The sequence below is a fragment of the Mobula hypostoma genome, chromosome 4 (genome assembly GCF_963921235.1).
Source record: "Mobula hypostoma chromosome 4, sMobHyp1.1, whole genome shotgun sequence".
NCBI classification, from domain to species: Eukaryota; Metazoa; Chordata; class Chondrichthyes; order Myliobatiformes; family Myliobatidae; genus Mobula; species Mobula hypostoma.
In genome coordinates, this window is record NC_086100.1 from 142,163,289 (window position 1) to 142,181,118 (window position 17,830).

Here is a 17,830-nt window from a genome sequence, read left to right on the forward strand (position 1 = left end):
ACTGAAATAAGAGTCTTATAAACATTTTTTTTTAACTCTTTGGGTAGGAGAAGAAGCATTTACCTTCAAGCTGGAAAGGCAAGATAAAGTATTTCATCTTCCACGTGCCCACAATAAAGCTGGTTATATTAACTATTGTGCTTTCTTTATCCTCATTAGATAAAGCACAAAATTTCAAATGAACGTGTATTTGTGAATTCGCTAAATTTGGGCCCTCTAGATTTCTTCTATCAGCTTTCCTTATATTTCATGTCATAAGGTGTACTTGAAGAACAAGAGACTGAGCTTCAGATTTGCCTTCAAAAACATCCTTGGTTGAAACATACATTTGACCACAATTGCAATGTGATGATACAGACAACGGAATAGCAAGAGGTATGTTCATTTCAGTATTATCATCGATCAGCTCACAAATTCCTCTATGTTAATGAAAGGATTAATAAGTGCAACTATAGTGCAAGGGAGTTTAGACCATCTAATCACATATTCGAGCAGCTGATGAAGAGAGAGCAGTGAAAATAAATACTCATAATGGATTGACAAGTGATTAATTATGTGACAGAAGGAAAAAAATAAAATTAACTAGGCAGTAAGAAGAAGAAAGAAGAAAGCCCTTAACTCCAAGTGAAGTCATCGGGATGCTGTTAATGACGGTGTTTTTTAAGCAGACTTTCTTATTTTTACGAGGCCAAGTTGCTGGCTTGACACTCAACCCAGCACAGATGGAAAGCGTGCAAGGGAGCCAGCTGGATTCGAAATCGGGAGCTTTCACTCCAAAGTCCGGTGCTGATGCCACTACGCAACCAGACGGCTTTAACTAGGCAGTGGTTGAGATTAAAGCTTCAACATGAATGCCTAGTGGGAATTAAGTCAGACTTTAAGCTAATATTGATAGCATTGGAAATGTCATGATAAACAGTGGTATGGAGCTCAAGGTCGATCACCTTCTTGTGGTGAAGGAATAATGTAAATCTGCATTCCTCCAATGATGGTCTTCCTCACACCAATCATTAATCCTACAATTGGCGACTGACTACTACTTCATTTCCATTGGACCAAATCTCCCGAATATCTACTGCTCTCCAAATCCTAATTTCATCTCCATCACACAAGAGATTCTTCAGCTGCTGGAAATCTTGAGCAGCAAGACAAAATTCCATAGGAAGTCAGCAGGTCAGGCAACATCTATGCAGAGCCCTGATGAAAAGCCTCATCCTGAAACATCAGCTCTTTATTCTCCTCCATAGATACTGCTGAGTTTCTCCAGCATTTTGTGTCTGTTGTTGGTCTCCTTCAGATGTCCCTTACAACAAAGCCATAGGGGCCTGGTAGAGGTTGACACAATATGAGGAACAAAGATATTAGGCAACTTTTCATCACAGCATTATTGTCTAAAACAAGAGGAAAGATATCTAGAATAAGGGATTTAGGCGGGTCTGAGGGTAGCATTTTCACTTAGAGGCTGGCTGGAATATGAAACTCATTGCCCAATGAAGTTATTCAACTTTCAATAAGTATATAGACCAGGGGTTCCTAACCCCCCTTTTTAAAAAAATGTCACGGACCAATACCAATAAGCAACGGTTCCATGGACGTTTGCGAACCCGTGATCTAGACCAACAATGGAGTTGCTGAAGCTCAGAAGGGCTGTGAACTAAATGCTGGTACTTAGAATTGCTATACTTTAAGTACTTGATGGTCCTCCTCGACATAGTGGACTAAGGGATTGTGCAGTCTAACACAATTATTTAAGGTCAACTGTACTAATGTGGAGTGGAGTTTTCATAAAACTCAGATGGAGTGTCTTGGAATGTTTTACTTGTTTAAAAGTCTATGCAAATAGTTCTTGAAATGGAATGCTGGAAGTGACTATTTAATTAAAAAAGTGAAGTACTTGGGATCAAGGCCGAGTGTCTGACAGGAGTCAATAGTAACACACACATGCACATCATTGCATTTACAATAAAGATTTCTCGCAGAAGCATGTAGCTCTGAAGGTTGCACGTGTCTTTGCCTTTCACTGTCATCCAAAGACTTGCATTGTAGAAAGCGATGTTGTTATGGGAAGTTTCAGGGGTTAAGACTTCTCGTGATCACTATTGTTCGACATTTAACCTAAATGTTGTCTACCAAAATCCGGCAATCAGAATAAGAATTTTCCTTAAGTATCCTTGAACATTCAAGAATGGAGGGAAATCATTAATTATTTATAAATTTCCTTGCATAATAGTTCAAACCAGTTATTTTCATTAAGTCTTAATGTATTCGAAAATATTGGAAATTATGAAATATCGCATTAATTTCTTATGAAAAGTAAAATTTCAATTTCGCAATTTTCTTTTTAATTAAACCGAAACAGATCAAGGATCTGCGCCTTCCGTAAACCTCTTGAGAATTAAGTTCATTTTCTCTTCTTCAAACATTTTTCAAAACGATGTCGGAAGAAAAATATTTCAAATTATGCGTTTCGACCAAAAGAAGTCTGTTAAATATATGTTTCACGTGAAGTTACACAGAAACCCGATTTTCTGAACATTGTCGAGCTTCTAGAAGCTGGACATGAACTAATAGAATTATCTGATCACTGGAATCCTTTTGAGCCGAGGTAACGTGTCCTATTGGTGTAAATGAAGTTTTTTTTTGCCAAAGCTGAATTGATGTAATTATTGGGTCGATTGTTGGAGATTTGCGCCAGATGGCTGTGGGTCTCAAAAGCTGCAGTTGCGCGTGTTTGCTTTTTCTCCTCATATAGGATGCTAATTCGTAGATAAGTTCTGAAAAGGCCGCAAAGTTGTAAAACAGTATTCATGGGGTAGAATGCCTACCGGCGTGACCTATTACTAAATACATTCATGAGGCTCTCTTCTTTTATCCATGATTTTCCACACGACGCTGCCTGTATGGAGGATCAGTAATAGCTTTTAAAAGGCATTTGAGTGCTGGAGAAAGCGAGAGTCTGCGCTTCGCTTTCACGTCTGTCTGGGATCTCTTTAGTGACTTTAAACACCCCTCCCAACTCAGCAACAAAAAGAAGAGAGACCAACTTAGAGAAAACGAGGGAGAGTGAGATTTAGAGAACCCTGGAACGGAGAGTAAATGGGATTATGCCAAGTAATAGAAAGTGCGAAACAAGCAAATGCAGATGGTTGATGAAACTTCAGATTTCTCTTTTGCAATAAAGATTATTTTGCCACTATTGCAGGTGCTTATATTTCAAGGCAGATTTAATCGATGTAGACCATGACAGATTTCCATGTAAGCATTTATTCCTGAGAAGTTTATGCACGTGCATTGTAAGCAGACTGAGCGTTTTGAGTACAAATCCATTTGTGGCTGCATGGCGTTTGAGTGACATTGCTGGTTATGATTTTTTAAAGTAAAAGGAGTTGGAATTTTAAAGGTCTTCAATTTCGGTATATCAAAGCTCTAAGTTTCCTTGTGTTTGCGAGTTTGTGCTTTAATAAAGATTTAAAAGGAGCCAACTCACAAGGCCGTGTGAAGGCAGAAGATTCTTAAACTTATCTCATCGTTTCTTCATAAATTTATGAATTATAAAATCAACAATGAAAACAAATGCGTCGGTTAAAAAGTATTCTTGTCACATTCGCGATAGGTAATACATGTTAAGATAATGTACAATCAATTTTTTTAAAAACGCAGACAAACACCATTGACAACAAAAATGAATCCAAATCAAGAGAGAGAGAGAAAGACAGAGAGAGAGAGAGAGAGAGAGAGAGAAGAGAGAGAGAGAGAGAGTGAATTCCAGAAGAAAAAGAGTAGGAAATTAGGTTTTAGCGAAAACAATCTTAACTACAACAATAAAATAGCTGAGAAAAGAGGACAAAAATTAATCGGATTTATGGTTCGCTGGAGGTGAGCACAGTTGGCGTTGATTTCTGAGCAGGTCGAGGGCTGAAACGGGCACCAACACCCAACTTTCTTGTATTGTTTCGTTGTTCCTCGGACGAGAGCCAATAGGCGGGGTCGGGACTGTCCCCTTCTCCCTTACGCGCAGACAGATCTGGGTGGGGATTGGTCGCGGAGATTTGGAAGGCGCTGTGCGATTGGCTGGACGGGCTGGCGGCACGCGCCTTTGGGAAAGTTTGAGTGAGTTGGGGTAAAGTTTGTTCTGGAGCTCGGTGGGATCGCGGGCCAAAGGAGCGAGAGCAGCACAGTCAAAGGCAGTTGTCGCCTCACACGACAGCGGGGCACTTTTCGGCTGGCTTTACACACGCCTAAAACCATTAACACAGCTCAATTTAAACCAGACAGACTTTTTAAATATAATAGCATTTTTGACGGGAAGTGATTTTGCAGTGAAAGTTAACAGATCGGCACATCTGCGAGCTCCGCGACGGTACATGAAGGCTGCTTTGTCTGTGCTGTCAAAACCCAGACACCAAATGTGCTGCGTGTGTGAATAAGAGGGATCGACCAGAGTTTGCAGGGTTGGAAAAAGAAAAGAGTAGATAACGTCGACACAAAGAAAACGGCCGACACAAGCCGAGGGAGGATGGCGAAGATGGAGGAAGTACAGATGAGTGCTGGACGATGGAATTTGTTGCTGCTTTTTGCGCTGGCCAGCTGGACGGGTCGGGAGGTGACGGGCATTACGGTGAGGTACGAGGTGCTCGAGGAGCAGCCCGTCGGCACAGTGGTAGGCAGACTTTCAGAAACTTTAGCTGACCAACTGAACCCTTCGTCTAAGCGTTTCCGAGTGATGCAAAGGGTAAACTCGTCGCTGCTGGCCGTGCGAGAGGAAGACGGGCGGGTGAGCGTCGCAGAGCGCATCGACAGGGAGCAGCTTTGCAAGCCCACGGCCGCCTGTACCATCAGCTTCGACGTTATCACCCTGCCCACCGAACATCTGCAGCTGCTCCAGGTCGAGGTGGTGGTGCTGGACATCAACGACAACGCGCCTCAGTTCCCCCGTTCAGTCATTCCTGTGGAGATCTTCGAGAGCGCCTCGGTGGGAGCCCGCTTCCCCCTCGACAGTGCCGTGGACCCTGACGTGGGGAACAACTCACTTTATACTTACTCGCTTACTCCCAACGAGCACTTTGCGCTGGAGGTCCGCACCAGGACGGACGGCGCTAAGTACGCCGACCTTATGGTGATTCGGGAGTTGGACAGGGAGCAGCAGGGCAACTATGAACTACGTCTGATCGCCTCGGATCGTGGAGTGCCTCCCAAATCAGGATCCTCCCTTGTTAAGATCAGCATCGCTGACTCGAACGACAACAGTCCGGTTTTTGAACAAGCCTCCTACACCATCGAGTTGCCAGAAAACTCGCCCCGGGGTTCACTGCTCGTTGACCTGAATGCAACTGATCCGGACGAAGGGAGTAATGGAAAAGTTGTCTATTCCTTTAGCAGCCACGTGTCCCCTCAGGTTATGGAAACCTTCTACATCGACCCCGACACAGGCCATTTGGTCCTTCTCAAGTCAGTGGACTACGAGGCTAGCCAGAGTTACGAGATCGACGCCCAAGCACAGGATCTGGGCCCTAACTCAATACCGGCCCACTGCAAGATCGTCATCAAAGTGGTGGATGTGAATGACAACCCTCCGGAGATTACCATCAGCCTGATGCCTTTGGGTAATGACGTGGCTTCTGTGTCCGAAGGAGCACCCAAGGAGACCTTGATCGCCGTGGTGCGAGTTGAGGACGTGGATTCGGGGGTGAACGGGCAAGTCGGGTGCAGACTGCAGGGACATGGGCATTTCAAACTTCAACAGACCAACGAAAAGAACTACATGATCCAGACTAACGAGACCCTGGATAGGGAGAAAATTGCTCAGTACAAGTTGAAAGTCATTGCCGAAGACAAGGGCACCCCAAGCTTCAGCACCGTCCAATACGTGACAGTTCAGATAACGGATGTAAATGACAATGCACCTCAATTCCAGAAGAATAAATATGAATTGATGCTTGATGAAAACAACTTACCTGGTGCCTACATCACCTTAATGACAGCCACTGACCTGGATTCTGCTGAGAATGGTCAGGTTACTTATACTATCCCAGAATCCTATATTTCTGGAAGTTCTATTACTACCTACCTCACTATTGAGCCATCAACTGGGGCAATTTATGCACTTAGGACCTTTGATCGTGAAGAAATCAGCAAAATTTCATTCACAGTTCAAGCCAGGGATGGAGGGACTCCTCAACTTAGCACCAACACAACAGTCGTTTTGACTATTCTTGACCATAATGACAATGCACCAACTATCTTAAAACCTGTTCTGCGCAATGGCACAGCGGAGATTCAAGTTCCTCATGATATCAGACCCAATTATTTGGTGACCACCATTGCAGCAATTGATAATGACTATGGCATCAATGCAGAACTTACATGCACACTTCTTGATGGTAATCAAAATGGAATTTTCACTTTGGACCCAAGAACTTGTGACATTTACACAAATGATAGTTTTGCTTTCACTCAGGAGAAAAGCTGGGACCTCATTGTGGCTGTACAAGACAAAGGCACCCCGAGGCTCAGTGCAGTGGCTGCCTTGAAAATTGTGCTGACTGAACCAAGAAAAGAAAATTACCATAATGAAAAAAACAGTTTAGATGATTCCATGATTATCATCATATCATTGGGTGTAATCTGTACCGTTCTGCTTATTATCATGGCTATGTTTGCCACAAGATGTAATCGGGAGAAAAAGGACATCAGATCTTACAACTGTAGAGTGGCAGAATCCACTTATCAGCATCATCCTAAAAGACCATCCAGGCAGATTCACAAAGGAGATATCACTCTGGTACACACTGCTACTGGCACACTTCCCATCAGATCCCAACACAGAGCTTCTCCTTCCTCCTCCCCAACCCTTTCAGGAATGGACCGGGGTCAGATGTGCAGCAGACAAACCAACCGTAGCCACCAGTCTCTCAACAGTTTGGTGACATTATCCTCTAACCATTTGCCTGAGAACTTTTCATTGGAGCTGACGCACACTTCCCCACCCGTTGAGGTGAGAACCTTGTATGCTGTGCTTCATGCACCGTCAACTTCATTTGTGATTCTATACAATTAATGGGGCAGGGGTTAAGATTCCTTAAAATTATTGTCTCTATTGCACAAGTCTTTAGGCTGTTTTGACACTAGGGCCAACCATACTGTGTTCTGCAATTTTTGACCTGATACATATTAACTATTAGCTTACCATTTTTTGGGTACCTAGTTTGTATTGTAAAATTCTTGCTTTTGTTACATCCGGACTGAAAAAGGCCACATTTGTGTCCTTAGTAGTAAAGTTCTGATTCAGGCCTTTGAAGTATTTGGCTCAATCCTTGGCTTGTGCCATTATCTGTTTATTTCTGTGATGGAAGTACAACAGCAATAGTATTGAAAGGGACAGATCAGCTTTTGATATCAATACTGACCCCTGATGGAAGGGTGCATGTATAGGCATTTGCTGAGGAGTAAGATGGAATAATTTAAGTGACACTAAGGTCATCCAGACCATTAACACTTAAGCTTAAGAGTTGGTAAATAGAAACTTGAAGTATCATAGGGGACACTTCAAGTTGTTATTCCTCTGTACAATATTCAAAATTGGATATCATTATGAAACAAGTAGAGACCCTTGCATGAAGAGATGACCAGTCAAATGAGATGCTTCTTCAGTCCATCTGTATGATCATTAATTTGAAAACTGTTTGGTTTATTCATTGGAATAGGAACCACAATGCCATTTAGTGGATCTCACCATTTCACGTGTGGTTTCGTACCAACTGAAAATAGTTATTTTTCTCCACTAGTTTTAAATTCTTCTGTAGCATATATGCTTTAAATATACATTGAGTCTCTTGCTGGTACCGACAGTGTGTTTCATTTAAATGTATAGCATCTCTCTGAGTAATGTACACAGCTTTATAATGCAACTATAAAGTGTTTTTTATAAACTTCCTGAAAGAATTTCAATTAATTGAATGTTGAAAAAATAACTAATTTCTCCATATTTTACTTATTTTATTCTGAATTCCTAATGTTCATTTCTCCTTGAAATGCATACTTCAAAAAGACCATATGACTGTTGTAGCCACTAATATTCTGTTCCACATTTATGTCTCACAAATGAAGCATCTTTGCCTCTAAATTACCATACGTGCCTTTCACTGAATTGCAGTGTGGATACCTTAAACATTTTCTTAATACTGATTTGCTGAATTTCATGTTTTAATTTTTAGTTTAGATATGTGATGATTATAAAGCTTAACACCATAATTTTAAGAAGTTTGGAGGAGCAATCAATCAGTCAGAGTGATTCCATAATGCAATACTCCTGAAACAGATAGTGAGAATTCTTGATGGCGATGAGAAATTTGAAAAAAATTAGAAAACCTACACAAGCATTGTGGTTAAGCCTACCGTTAAAATCGATCTCATAAATTAGTATTAAATAGTTTATCATGGAGACTTAATCCATAATCAAGTGAACAGGTTTTTATAAAAAATAGATGAATGGGTAATTAAATGATTTCTTCAAGCAGGTGTGTTGATTCTAATTATCTTTTGTTCTGTTGAATTGATAAACTGAATTTATTGGTACAGATGTGATTCGATTCTCAAAGGACACAGAGAGTAAACTTGTGTTGTTATTTTGTTGTTATTTAGCAAGTTTCACAATTGTTGAGCATGCTACATCAAGGTCAATATCAGCCAAGGCCAAACTTCCGTGGAAATAAATATTCCAGAAGCTACAGGTAAACACAAACATATTTAATTCCCTTCTTTGGCTGCACGAGCTCTTTTGCCATAACAGCTATGTTTCTAATGATTTATAATTTGCTCTTTGTAGATATGCTCTTCAAGATATGGATAAATTCAGTCTGAAAGACAGTGGTAGAGGTGACAGTGAAGCTGGAGACAGTGACTATGACTTGGGAAGAGATTCTCCCATTGACAGACTTCTGGGTGAAGGCTTCAGTGATCTTTTTGTAACTGACAACCATCGTTTTCATCCAGGTATGTTATTTTTTATATGATAAGTCATATCATTTTACACACAAAATCTGTATATTTGGTCATTTGGATTTTGTTTCATAACTCTTGAGTTTTTAATCTGGCATGGTTTATGATGTGGGGCACCACAATAGCATAGGGTAACTGTGACACAATTACAGCTTGGGTGTCGAAGTCCTTACTCCGTCTGTAAGGATATTGTATGTCCTCCTATGAATGTGTGGATTTCCACTGACTTCCTTCTGCATTCCAAAGATGTTCTGGTTAGTCGGTTAACTGGTGATTGGAAATTGTACTGTGGTTAAATAGGTGGATTGTTGTGTGGTGCAGCTCACTGGGCTGGCTGGAAGGGCCTGTTTCCTGCTGTAACTCTGTAATAAGATAAATAATCAATATCGAGGAGCAAAGCGTTATTTCAATTGTAATCACCTGTTGTTAAAATCAAGTAATTTGGGGTCAGCAGCAGAACAAATTAATGAAAGATAAATCTGTCTTTTCCACTCAGTTGTAACTTCAAGAGCGGAAAGAAATGATTCAACTTCTTCCAAATATGTAAATTATTGAATTATAGCTTTCATTATTGAATTTGAATCTGCCAGAAATTGGATTCAAATTTTCAAAGCTTAATTTGACAGAAGTCTTCTTAAAGATACCTAATAAATGACCCCCATGACTCTCAATATGAAGTGGTATTTGTTAGCATCATGGTTTGAGAAATTAAGAATTTAATTTGAATAATGCAAGTTCCAGACTAAAGTCACTGCCCCTGTAGGACTACAGAACCACAATTTCTATATCAGCAGCCAGGTTGAGATTATGGTTATTTATACAACTCTCCCTTTCATTAATTTTATTTAATATAATTTTAACAAATTAATCAAAATATGCAGTATTATCATTTGGAAAAATAACAAAATGCTAATAGACTATCCACGAAGTATTAGACTAAAGCACAAAACCTGTCTCCTGTCTGGACTCCTAAATAATACTTGAATTATAACTAATGCTTGAACATCAAATGGGTATGGCTGAAATAAAAACAAATAATAATAATTGGATTTAAATTAAAATAAGCAAAAAGGGCTGTTGGGATATAATGTATAACCACGAGATTCTGCAAATTTTGGAAATATAGAAAAATACACATAAAATTCTGGAGGAACTCAGCAAGTCAGGCAGCGTCTATGGAAATGAATGAACAGTTGAAGTTTTAGGCCGAGATCCTTTTTAAAGAGTATAATATATTGCATTATTTTCCTCTATGATTTTATGCTTTGAACCAAACTATGAAACATTGTAATTTATAAGCTTTGTACATATTTCTTTCCATTCCTTTGGGGATATACTGACAAGTTTGTCAATTTATATGCAAGGATTGTTGTTCTTGGGCCTGGGAAAACTTAGTAGTTGAAGTTTGGATTCTCACAGTGATAGAGGTTGAGTTGTGGGAAGGTGATGAGAAAATCTTTTGGTTGGGTGCCAACAATTTATGCAATACATGGTTTCTTGAATGATTTTTTTTATTTTATAGCAATGAAGCTGTGTACAGATGAATGCAAAGTACTGGGGCATTCTGATCAATGCTGGATGCCTCCCTTGTCTTCAGTGGTTTCTGCTGATTACAGAAGCAACATGTTTATTCCTAGTGAGGATGCTCAGCAGCCACAGGAAGAAGATTGTGACTCTTCAGATTCCAATGAGAAGAAAAAAAGCTTTTTGACCTTTGGAAAAGAGTCCCAGAATGAAGAGGCGGAGGACTTGGGAACTTCCTCTCTCCTGTCAGAAATGAACAGTGTTTTCCAACGATTACTGCCTCCACAAATGGACATGTACACAGAATGCAATGAAGTTGGCAGTGGAAATACTCTGGAAAATAAGAAAGGACACTTGGCGTTAAAGCCACTTCCGTATCCACAGGGGGTGGCAGCTTGGGCTGCGAGCACTCATTTCCAGAATCCAGTGAACAGTGTTGGTCTTGCTCCTGTAAATCATATAAACTCTCAGCCTCTTTCTAAGTGGTTGCCTGCTATGGAGGAGATCCCAGAGAATTATGAAGAAGACGAATTTGATAATGTTCTTAATCAGCTTGCTCCTTGTAAGCGTGACAGTAAACATGAACTCATTGATGCTAGTGAACTTGTAGCAGAAATTAACAAACTTTTGCAAGATGTTCGTCAAAGCTAAAAGTGGTTGTGTATTTGGTTATTCTCTTCCCTTTTTTGGAAACTGGAAGTGTCATTACCAGCCATTTGTATCTATTGAGTAAATGTGTCTATGACTTTGAATACAATTATATTTTCACATTAAGTATACTGATTTAAGTGTAATTATGTGTGTATTTTAAAAATACATTTTGTATTCTATTTATATATTTTTAAAAATAAACTTATTTTTATATTCTACTTCCTGTACTTCTGTGACAAAAAGGATTTTCAAAGTATCACATTGGTTTAACAATATATTTTAAAGTGAATATTAAGTTAAACCATAATAGCATATTTCAAATCAATGAAAGTTCGGAATAGCTCCATTTCACTATCATTGACCACAACAGTGTGTAGAAAGGCGACTATATACTCAGTCAGTACTTAATAGTTACATAATTTGAAATGTTGCTGTATTAATCACAGTTAGCACTGTTTATTTATCTTGCTTGTGATGCTCCAGGGCATTTCCCTTAATATTTTCCATGGTTGTCTTGTGCAACTCTTTATCATCCCTATTGCTCAACCCGCTGAGGTCCTCCAGCAGAATGTTTGCTGCTCATTTATCACCTCTATTGGTTTTAGTAAAATACTGCTGATAATGGTTGATCCCAGTTTTTAACTGGCAGAACTTCACTGCAGTTGAGTTGACCTTTTTCTGAAATTAATATGCGTTTCTCAGAAAAGAATAAACAGAGCACAGTTATGTGGTTTATGTGGTTTATTGACAGAATACAATATTGCAACTAAGAAATTAATGTGTTTTTATTCTGTACCTCTTAATGGGTGCAAACTTCATATTTTATGATGATATATCACTCACTGTGTCCTTTAATATTTCTTAATGTGGTTAGCTAAGGTAATTCTCTTGGTTTTGTTACTATATGTGAATTGCATTCAGTGCTAAAATATACAGCACATTCAGTTCATTCCAATAAAGCAAATGAAATGGTAAACAATGAACATAATATAAGAATTGCATTGATAATCTGTCTATCAAATGATAATATGCAAGTTAATTTATATTATTCATTACTGTGATTTCTATGGCCTCATAACTTTGATTTACTTACTGATAGCCTACTTACCCTCCTGGCCCTCAATTTCTGAATTTGCTACAAGTTCCCTCAGACTCTTGTCCCACATTCTCAATATTTATTTTATTTAGATATACAGTGTGGAACAGGTCCTCCTGGTCCAACGAGCCATGCTGCCCAGCAACTGACCTATTTAACCCTAGTCTACTCACAGGACAATTTACAATGATGAATTAACCTACTAAACAGTCTGTCTTTGGACTGTGGGGGAAGACTGAAGGAAACATAGAAACATAGAAAATAGGTGCAGGAGTAGGCCATTCGGCCCTTCGAGCCTGCACCGCCATTTATTATGATCATGGCTGATCATCCAACTCAGAACCCCGCCCCAGCCTTCCCTCCATACCCCCTGACCCCTGTAGCCACAAGGGCCATATCTAACTCCCTCTTAAACATAGCCAATGAACTGGCCTCAACAGTTTGCTGTGGCAGAGAATTCCACAGATTCACCACTCTCTGTGTGAAGAAGTTTTTCCTAATCTCGGTCCTAAAAGGCTTCTCCTCTATCCTCAAACTGTGACCCCTCTTTCTGGACTTCCCCAACATCGGGAACAATCTTCCTGCATCTAACCTGTCCAATCCCTTTAGGATCTTATACGTTTCAATCAGATCCCCCCTCAATCTTCTAAATTCCAACGAGTACAAGCCCAGTTCATCCAGTCTTTCTTCATATGAAAGTCCTGCCATCCCAAGAATCAATCTGGTGAACCTTCTTTGTACACCCTCTATGGCAAAGATGTCTTTCCTCAGATTAGGGGACCATAGGAAACATATGTTCACCCGAAGAATATAGAAACTCCTTATAGATGCCACCAGAATTGAATTCTAACCCCCGAACTGTAATAGCATCGTGCTAACTGCTAAGATACTGTGGTGCCTCATATATATGATCAATTCTTGCAAAGTTAACCTTTCTGATTCCCTTCAGCCTTGCAATCTGCTTTCCCCATCACCAATCCCTTTTCTAGAATTTTGAATGTGTAGTTACCTCTCCAATTCAAGTTCACATGATAAGGACTCATTATTTGAATTCTAATCATTCTTTGCCACACTAGCAAAACGACTGATCAAATTGAAGACTGAGATGAAGCCAATCAATTTTGTCTTGCCCCTACTAGATTGTTCCCTGCTTACTTATTGTTGATCAAACTGTCTTCCAAAACATCCTATCAGACTAGGTAGGCCCATAGTCATTTGGTTTCTTCCTTATCTACACAAAGGCAAGAACATCATGAGCTATTCATCCTGCAGTTATACTGAAAATTTAGTGATAGAAAAGTACAGCACTATAACAGGCCCTCTCCAAACTTCTCTTAAATGTTGAAATTGAGCTTGCATGCACCACCTGTGCTGGCAGATCCCTTCGTGAAATCTCCTCTCATTCTTCCATGTTCCAAGGAATAAAGTACTAACCTATTCAATCTTTCCATATAATTCAAGTCCTCCAGTCTTCGTAACATCCTTGTAAATTTTCTCTGCACTCTTTCAACTTTATTGACATCTCTCCTGTAGGTAGAAGATCAGAACTGCACAAAATACTCTAAATTAGGCCTTACCAATGTCTTATACAATTTCAATATAACTTTTCCAATTTTTCCCAAGGGTCTTTTATTCTACATTATACCATCAGCAATAACATCCAAAAACACAACAGGTTTAAATAATACATTAAAAGTAAGCAACTTTAACTTTGTTGACTCCTTTTCTATCTCAAAGTTATCAACTTGTTTGTTTGATATTCTAGTAAATCAAAAAGACTTAAAACAAAAACTTCATGTCATCTTAAAAGTTTCTTTCCCCAGGCAGTTAATTGGATCAGCATTCTAGTTAACCCCTCACCTCCGCCTATCCATTACCTCAGTCACTTTATTATTTTATTACATTGTAAGTACATGCTGCCATTTATATATTTATGCACATTCAATTCCATATCCATACTTAAAAATTTATTTTTATATACAGTAATTCTTTACTCCTTATAATTGTTAAATGCTGTTAGTTTTTTTTACATGTAGCGGCAACACATCACAGCAAATTCCTTTTCTTTCTTTTTAAATCTTTTTATTGAATAAGTATACAAAAAGGTAAACCATATAAACATTAATACAATGTTAAAATATAATAGAATTCCAGAAGGTATCAATACCAAAAAAAATACTACAAACAATGTAATTTAAACATAAAAAACCAAGATAACATAATAGTATACTAAATTTTATATATATATCAATGGAAAAAAAAGAAAAAAAAACCCCCCCAAAAAAACCCACCGTGCAACTAACTAAAAGCAAAGCAAAGCAATGGGCTAACTTGAAACCAAACAGAGTTAAACTTAAAATCACGTCCTCAATCCCGACCTCCTTTAAAAACAGTGAAAAAAAACAAGAAGGGTATGTATTACATTAAATGAAAGTATCGAATAAAAGGTCCCCAAATCTGTTCAAATTTAAATGAAGAATCATAAAGGTTGCTTCTAATTTTCTCCAGATTCAAACATAAAATCGTCTGAGAGAACCAAAAAAAGGTAGTTGGAGCATTAAGCTCTTTCCAATGTTGTAAAATACACCTTTTCGCCATTAAAGTAAGAAATGCGATCATTCTACGGGCTGAAGGGGAAAGATTACTAGAAATTTTAGGAAGTCCAAAGATAGCAGTAATAGGGTGAGGAGAGATATCTATATTTAAAACCTTAGAAATAATATTAAAAATATCTCTCCAAAAAGTTTCCAAAGTAGAACAAGACCAAAACATATGAGTTAAAGAGGCTATCTGCCCCGAACATCTATCACAAAAAGGATTAATATACGAGTAAAAACGCGCTAACTTATCTTTGGACATATGTGCTCTATGAACCACTTTAAATTGAATTAGGGAATGTTTAGCACAAATAGAGGAAGTATTAACTAATTGTAAAATCTGCCCCCAATCATCCACAGAAATGGTGAGCCCCAATTCCTGTTCCCAATCTACCCTAATCTTATCAAATGGCATCTCTGGTATTTTTCTGGGACTGATATAGATTGATTGCAGTTATAATTATTCAGAAGTTTTTGGTAATACATTCATAAAATCTCAAAGATGGCTTATTGCAACTATATAACATTTCACAAACTGGTGCGTCTCAGCTCATTAGCTGCTGAAACCATGTCTTAAATTTAGACTAGAGTAATCCTATTCTTCCCTTCTCCACTCTCTATAAAATTAAAGTCATCCAAGCTCTGCTGTTTGTTCTAATTGCACTGAATCCCAGTTACCAGTCATACTCATTATTGTTGGTATTGTCTCTGTTTTAAAATTCTCATCCTTGTTTCCCAGTCTCTCCACGACCTTGTCCCTTCTCATTGCAAAAGTATTATCGTGCCATAGAGAAAATACTTCAATGCAGATTTTACTTGACCTTGAATATAATCAATCCACCATTAATTGTCATGAATTCACTTGGCGAAGCCTTAAAGCTCTGAAGTTCTTCCCAAAGTCTCTCTGCCCTCTCCCTTTCTCCATTAATATGTTCCTTATGGTTTAGCACTTAAACCCAGTTGTAGGCTTTTTGACCTAGTATTTCTTTGACCTGGCGTCAATCATTGTGATGCATGCAGCTGCTTTTTATTTTTCTATATGTGCTGTATAACCATAAGGTGATGTTTCACAGTCACTAAATATTACATGTCATGAAAAGTAGGAAAATATCCCAAAATGTGGCCCATATAATCAGACGACTGTTCTGAATTGACGTAAGAGATGATACCGAAAAGGCAATGAAAAGTAGTGGATTTTGAAGATCCGCAATGATAGGATTACTGTGCAGAGGTCCTAAGAGTGAATTATTTTGACTACAGTGTTGACAAAATCATGAAAATAAATGATGGAGCAATAAAGGTAGGGGCTGTCTTTTGAGATTAAAGTCAAAGAAACACTATTCTTGGATCATTGAATACTTGGTAGTTGGTTGAAGTGATAGCAGTTTAGACAGCTAGAATTATAATGACATTTAAACATGAGGATGACATTTTAAAACTGTAAGCTTGGATAACTGGGGAACCAACACAGTTCATCTCGGACAGAGTGGACAGAACCACTCATTATTTTGGTGGATATGAATGTGCAAAATAGGATGTCAGTTTTAAGATCATCATGGGTTCCAATGCAGTGCTGAGATAGTAAACTAATTCAACAACAATCCATTGCACACAAACGGAGAAGGAGACAGAAACGAAAGGGAAGGAGTACTGGATGTATGGAAGACAAATCTCATGGTATAAGTCATCTCAGTGTTTAAACAGATGAATTTGCATTCTATCTAAGATTGAATATCAGGTATTTCACTGACAGCGCAGAGGTGATGGATGATTTGAGAGGTGGGTCACAGGACTGTTTAGGTGCTATCTGCGTACTGCTGGAACTAGGATTATCTGCACACACTATGCTTCAAATTGATTCTTAAACAATGCCACATGCCATTGTGCAAGTGAGCAGGGATAGCACCTTGAATTCATTTAGGATGGGACTACATGAAAAGGTGGACAAATCAGACTGAGCTGGAAAACAGAGATAAAGGACTGCTAGATTTGGTGCGGTGGAGTTTATGAGAAAGATGATAAGAACGTGTGTCAGGGTCACAACCAAATCAGTGATCATTTAGGGATAAAGTTATTCATGAAAAATTGAGACTCCCCCCTGCTTAATTTATAGGTGGCATCTGAGTATTAAATACTTCACTTTAAAGGATTGTCAACATTACAATAGCTAAGTAATTTAAACAACCAGGGTTTCAATTTTAAGAAGTTGTTGTAACCACACCCAATCTTTTGCAGGTTTGTTCAGTAGGCCAATGAAAGATGTACTATGATATTTATGTTCTACCATTACTTAAAATAAATACCCAGTTCAACTTAAATAGATATATGCTCTCTAGAGTATTTCTGGAGTAGTAGTGAATGTATTATATTCAATCGTAATGAGTTGTATTATATGTGTAAGTTGTTAGCAACATCTTTCAAAGTGAAGTGCAAATAAATTGAAACAGAGTTTTCGCTGTGGTCTTCAGGTTTTCTATATGGCATGGCACCGAGAATAAGTAATATTCACGGTTATTCTCTCGTGAGATAAGTCAGTTAGTTCATGGCTGGTGGTGGACATACTGATTGAATTTCCAATTCTTAATAGCTATCTGGTGACCCCTACTGGAAAGTTCACAACTGGCTATTGAGTGTGGACAAGATTGAGGTCAATTGTGATCCAGATCTACTGTCAAGAAATCTGCCTGGTTCCTTTTTAGTTATGCTCTTGAAGGGCATCCTTGTGGACTTGATATATGGAAGAGTTCTGGTATCCCAATATTCCAAATCACATTACCAGGGACTTCTGGTGAAGGGAAATGAAGATGGAATATGGCTGGATAAAATGAAACTCAGTGTAAATAAGGTCTTTCAATATACTGCATATCTTGGATCTGACTGTTCAATTTTAATTGTCATTTTCTTTGTTATTTATTATCTAATTATCTGCTTGTATTTCAAGTAGCCTTTATATACATAAGAGTAT

General features: G+C 38.6%; 1 protein-coding gene across 1 annotated transcript; it reads left to right on the plus strand.

Moving 5' to 3' along the window:
• Nucleotides 1–4,159: 4,159 nt before the first annotated feature.
• pcdh18a (protocadherin 18a) lies at nt 4,160–12,143 on the plus strand. The gene is made up of 4 exons (XM_063045078.1): nt 4,160–6,994; nt 8,641–8,729; nt 8,825–8,991; nt 10,520–12,143. The coding sequence occupies exons 1-4, from the start codon at nt 4,517–4,519 to the stop codon at nt 11,170–11,172; spliced, it is 3,387 nt and encodes a 1,128-aa protein (XP_062901148.1). The 5' UTR covers nt 4,160–4,516; the 3' UTR covers nt 11,173–12,143.
• Nucleotides 12,144–17,830: the final 5,687 nt, after the last annotated feature.

What these genes read in the sequence shown, in the direction of transcription:
- pcdh18a (XM_063045078.1), top strand. Translation starts at nt 4,517, where the DNA reads ATGGCGAAGATGGAGGAAGTACAGATGAGTGCTGGACGATGGAATTTG. An exon ending in AAATATTCCAGAAGCTACAG is followed by an intron (nt 8,730 to 8,824) that starts GTAAACACAAAC and finishes TGCTCTTTGTAG; the next exon opens with ATATGCTCTTCAAGATATGG. An exon ending in CAACCATCGTTTTCATCCAG is followed by an intron (nt 8,992 to 10,519) that starts GTATGTTATTTT and finishes TTTATTTTATAG; the next exon opens with CAATGAAGCTGTGTACAGAT.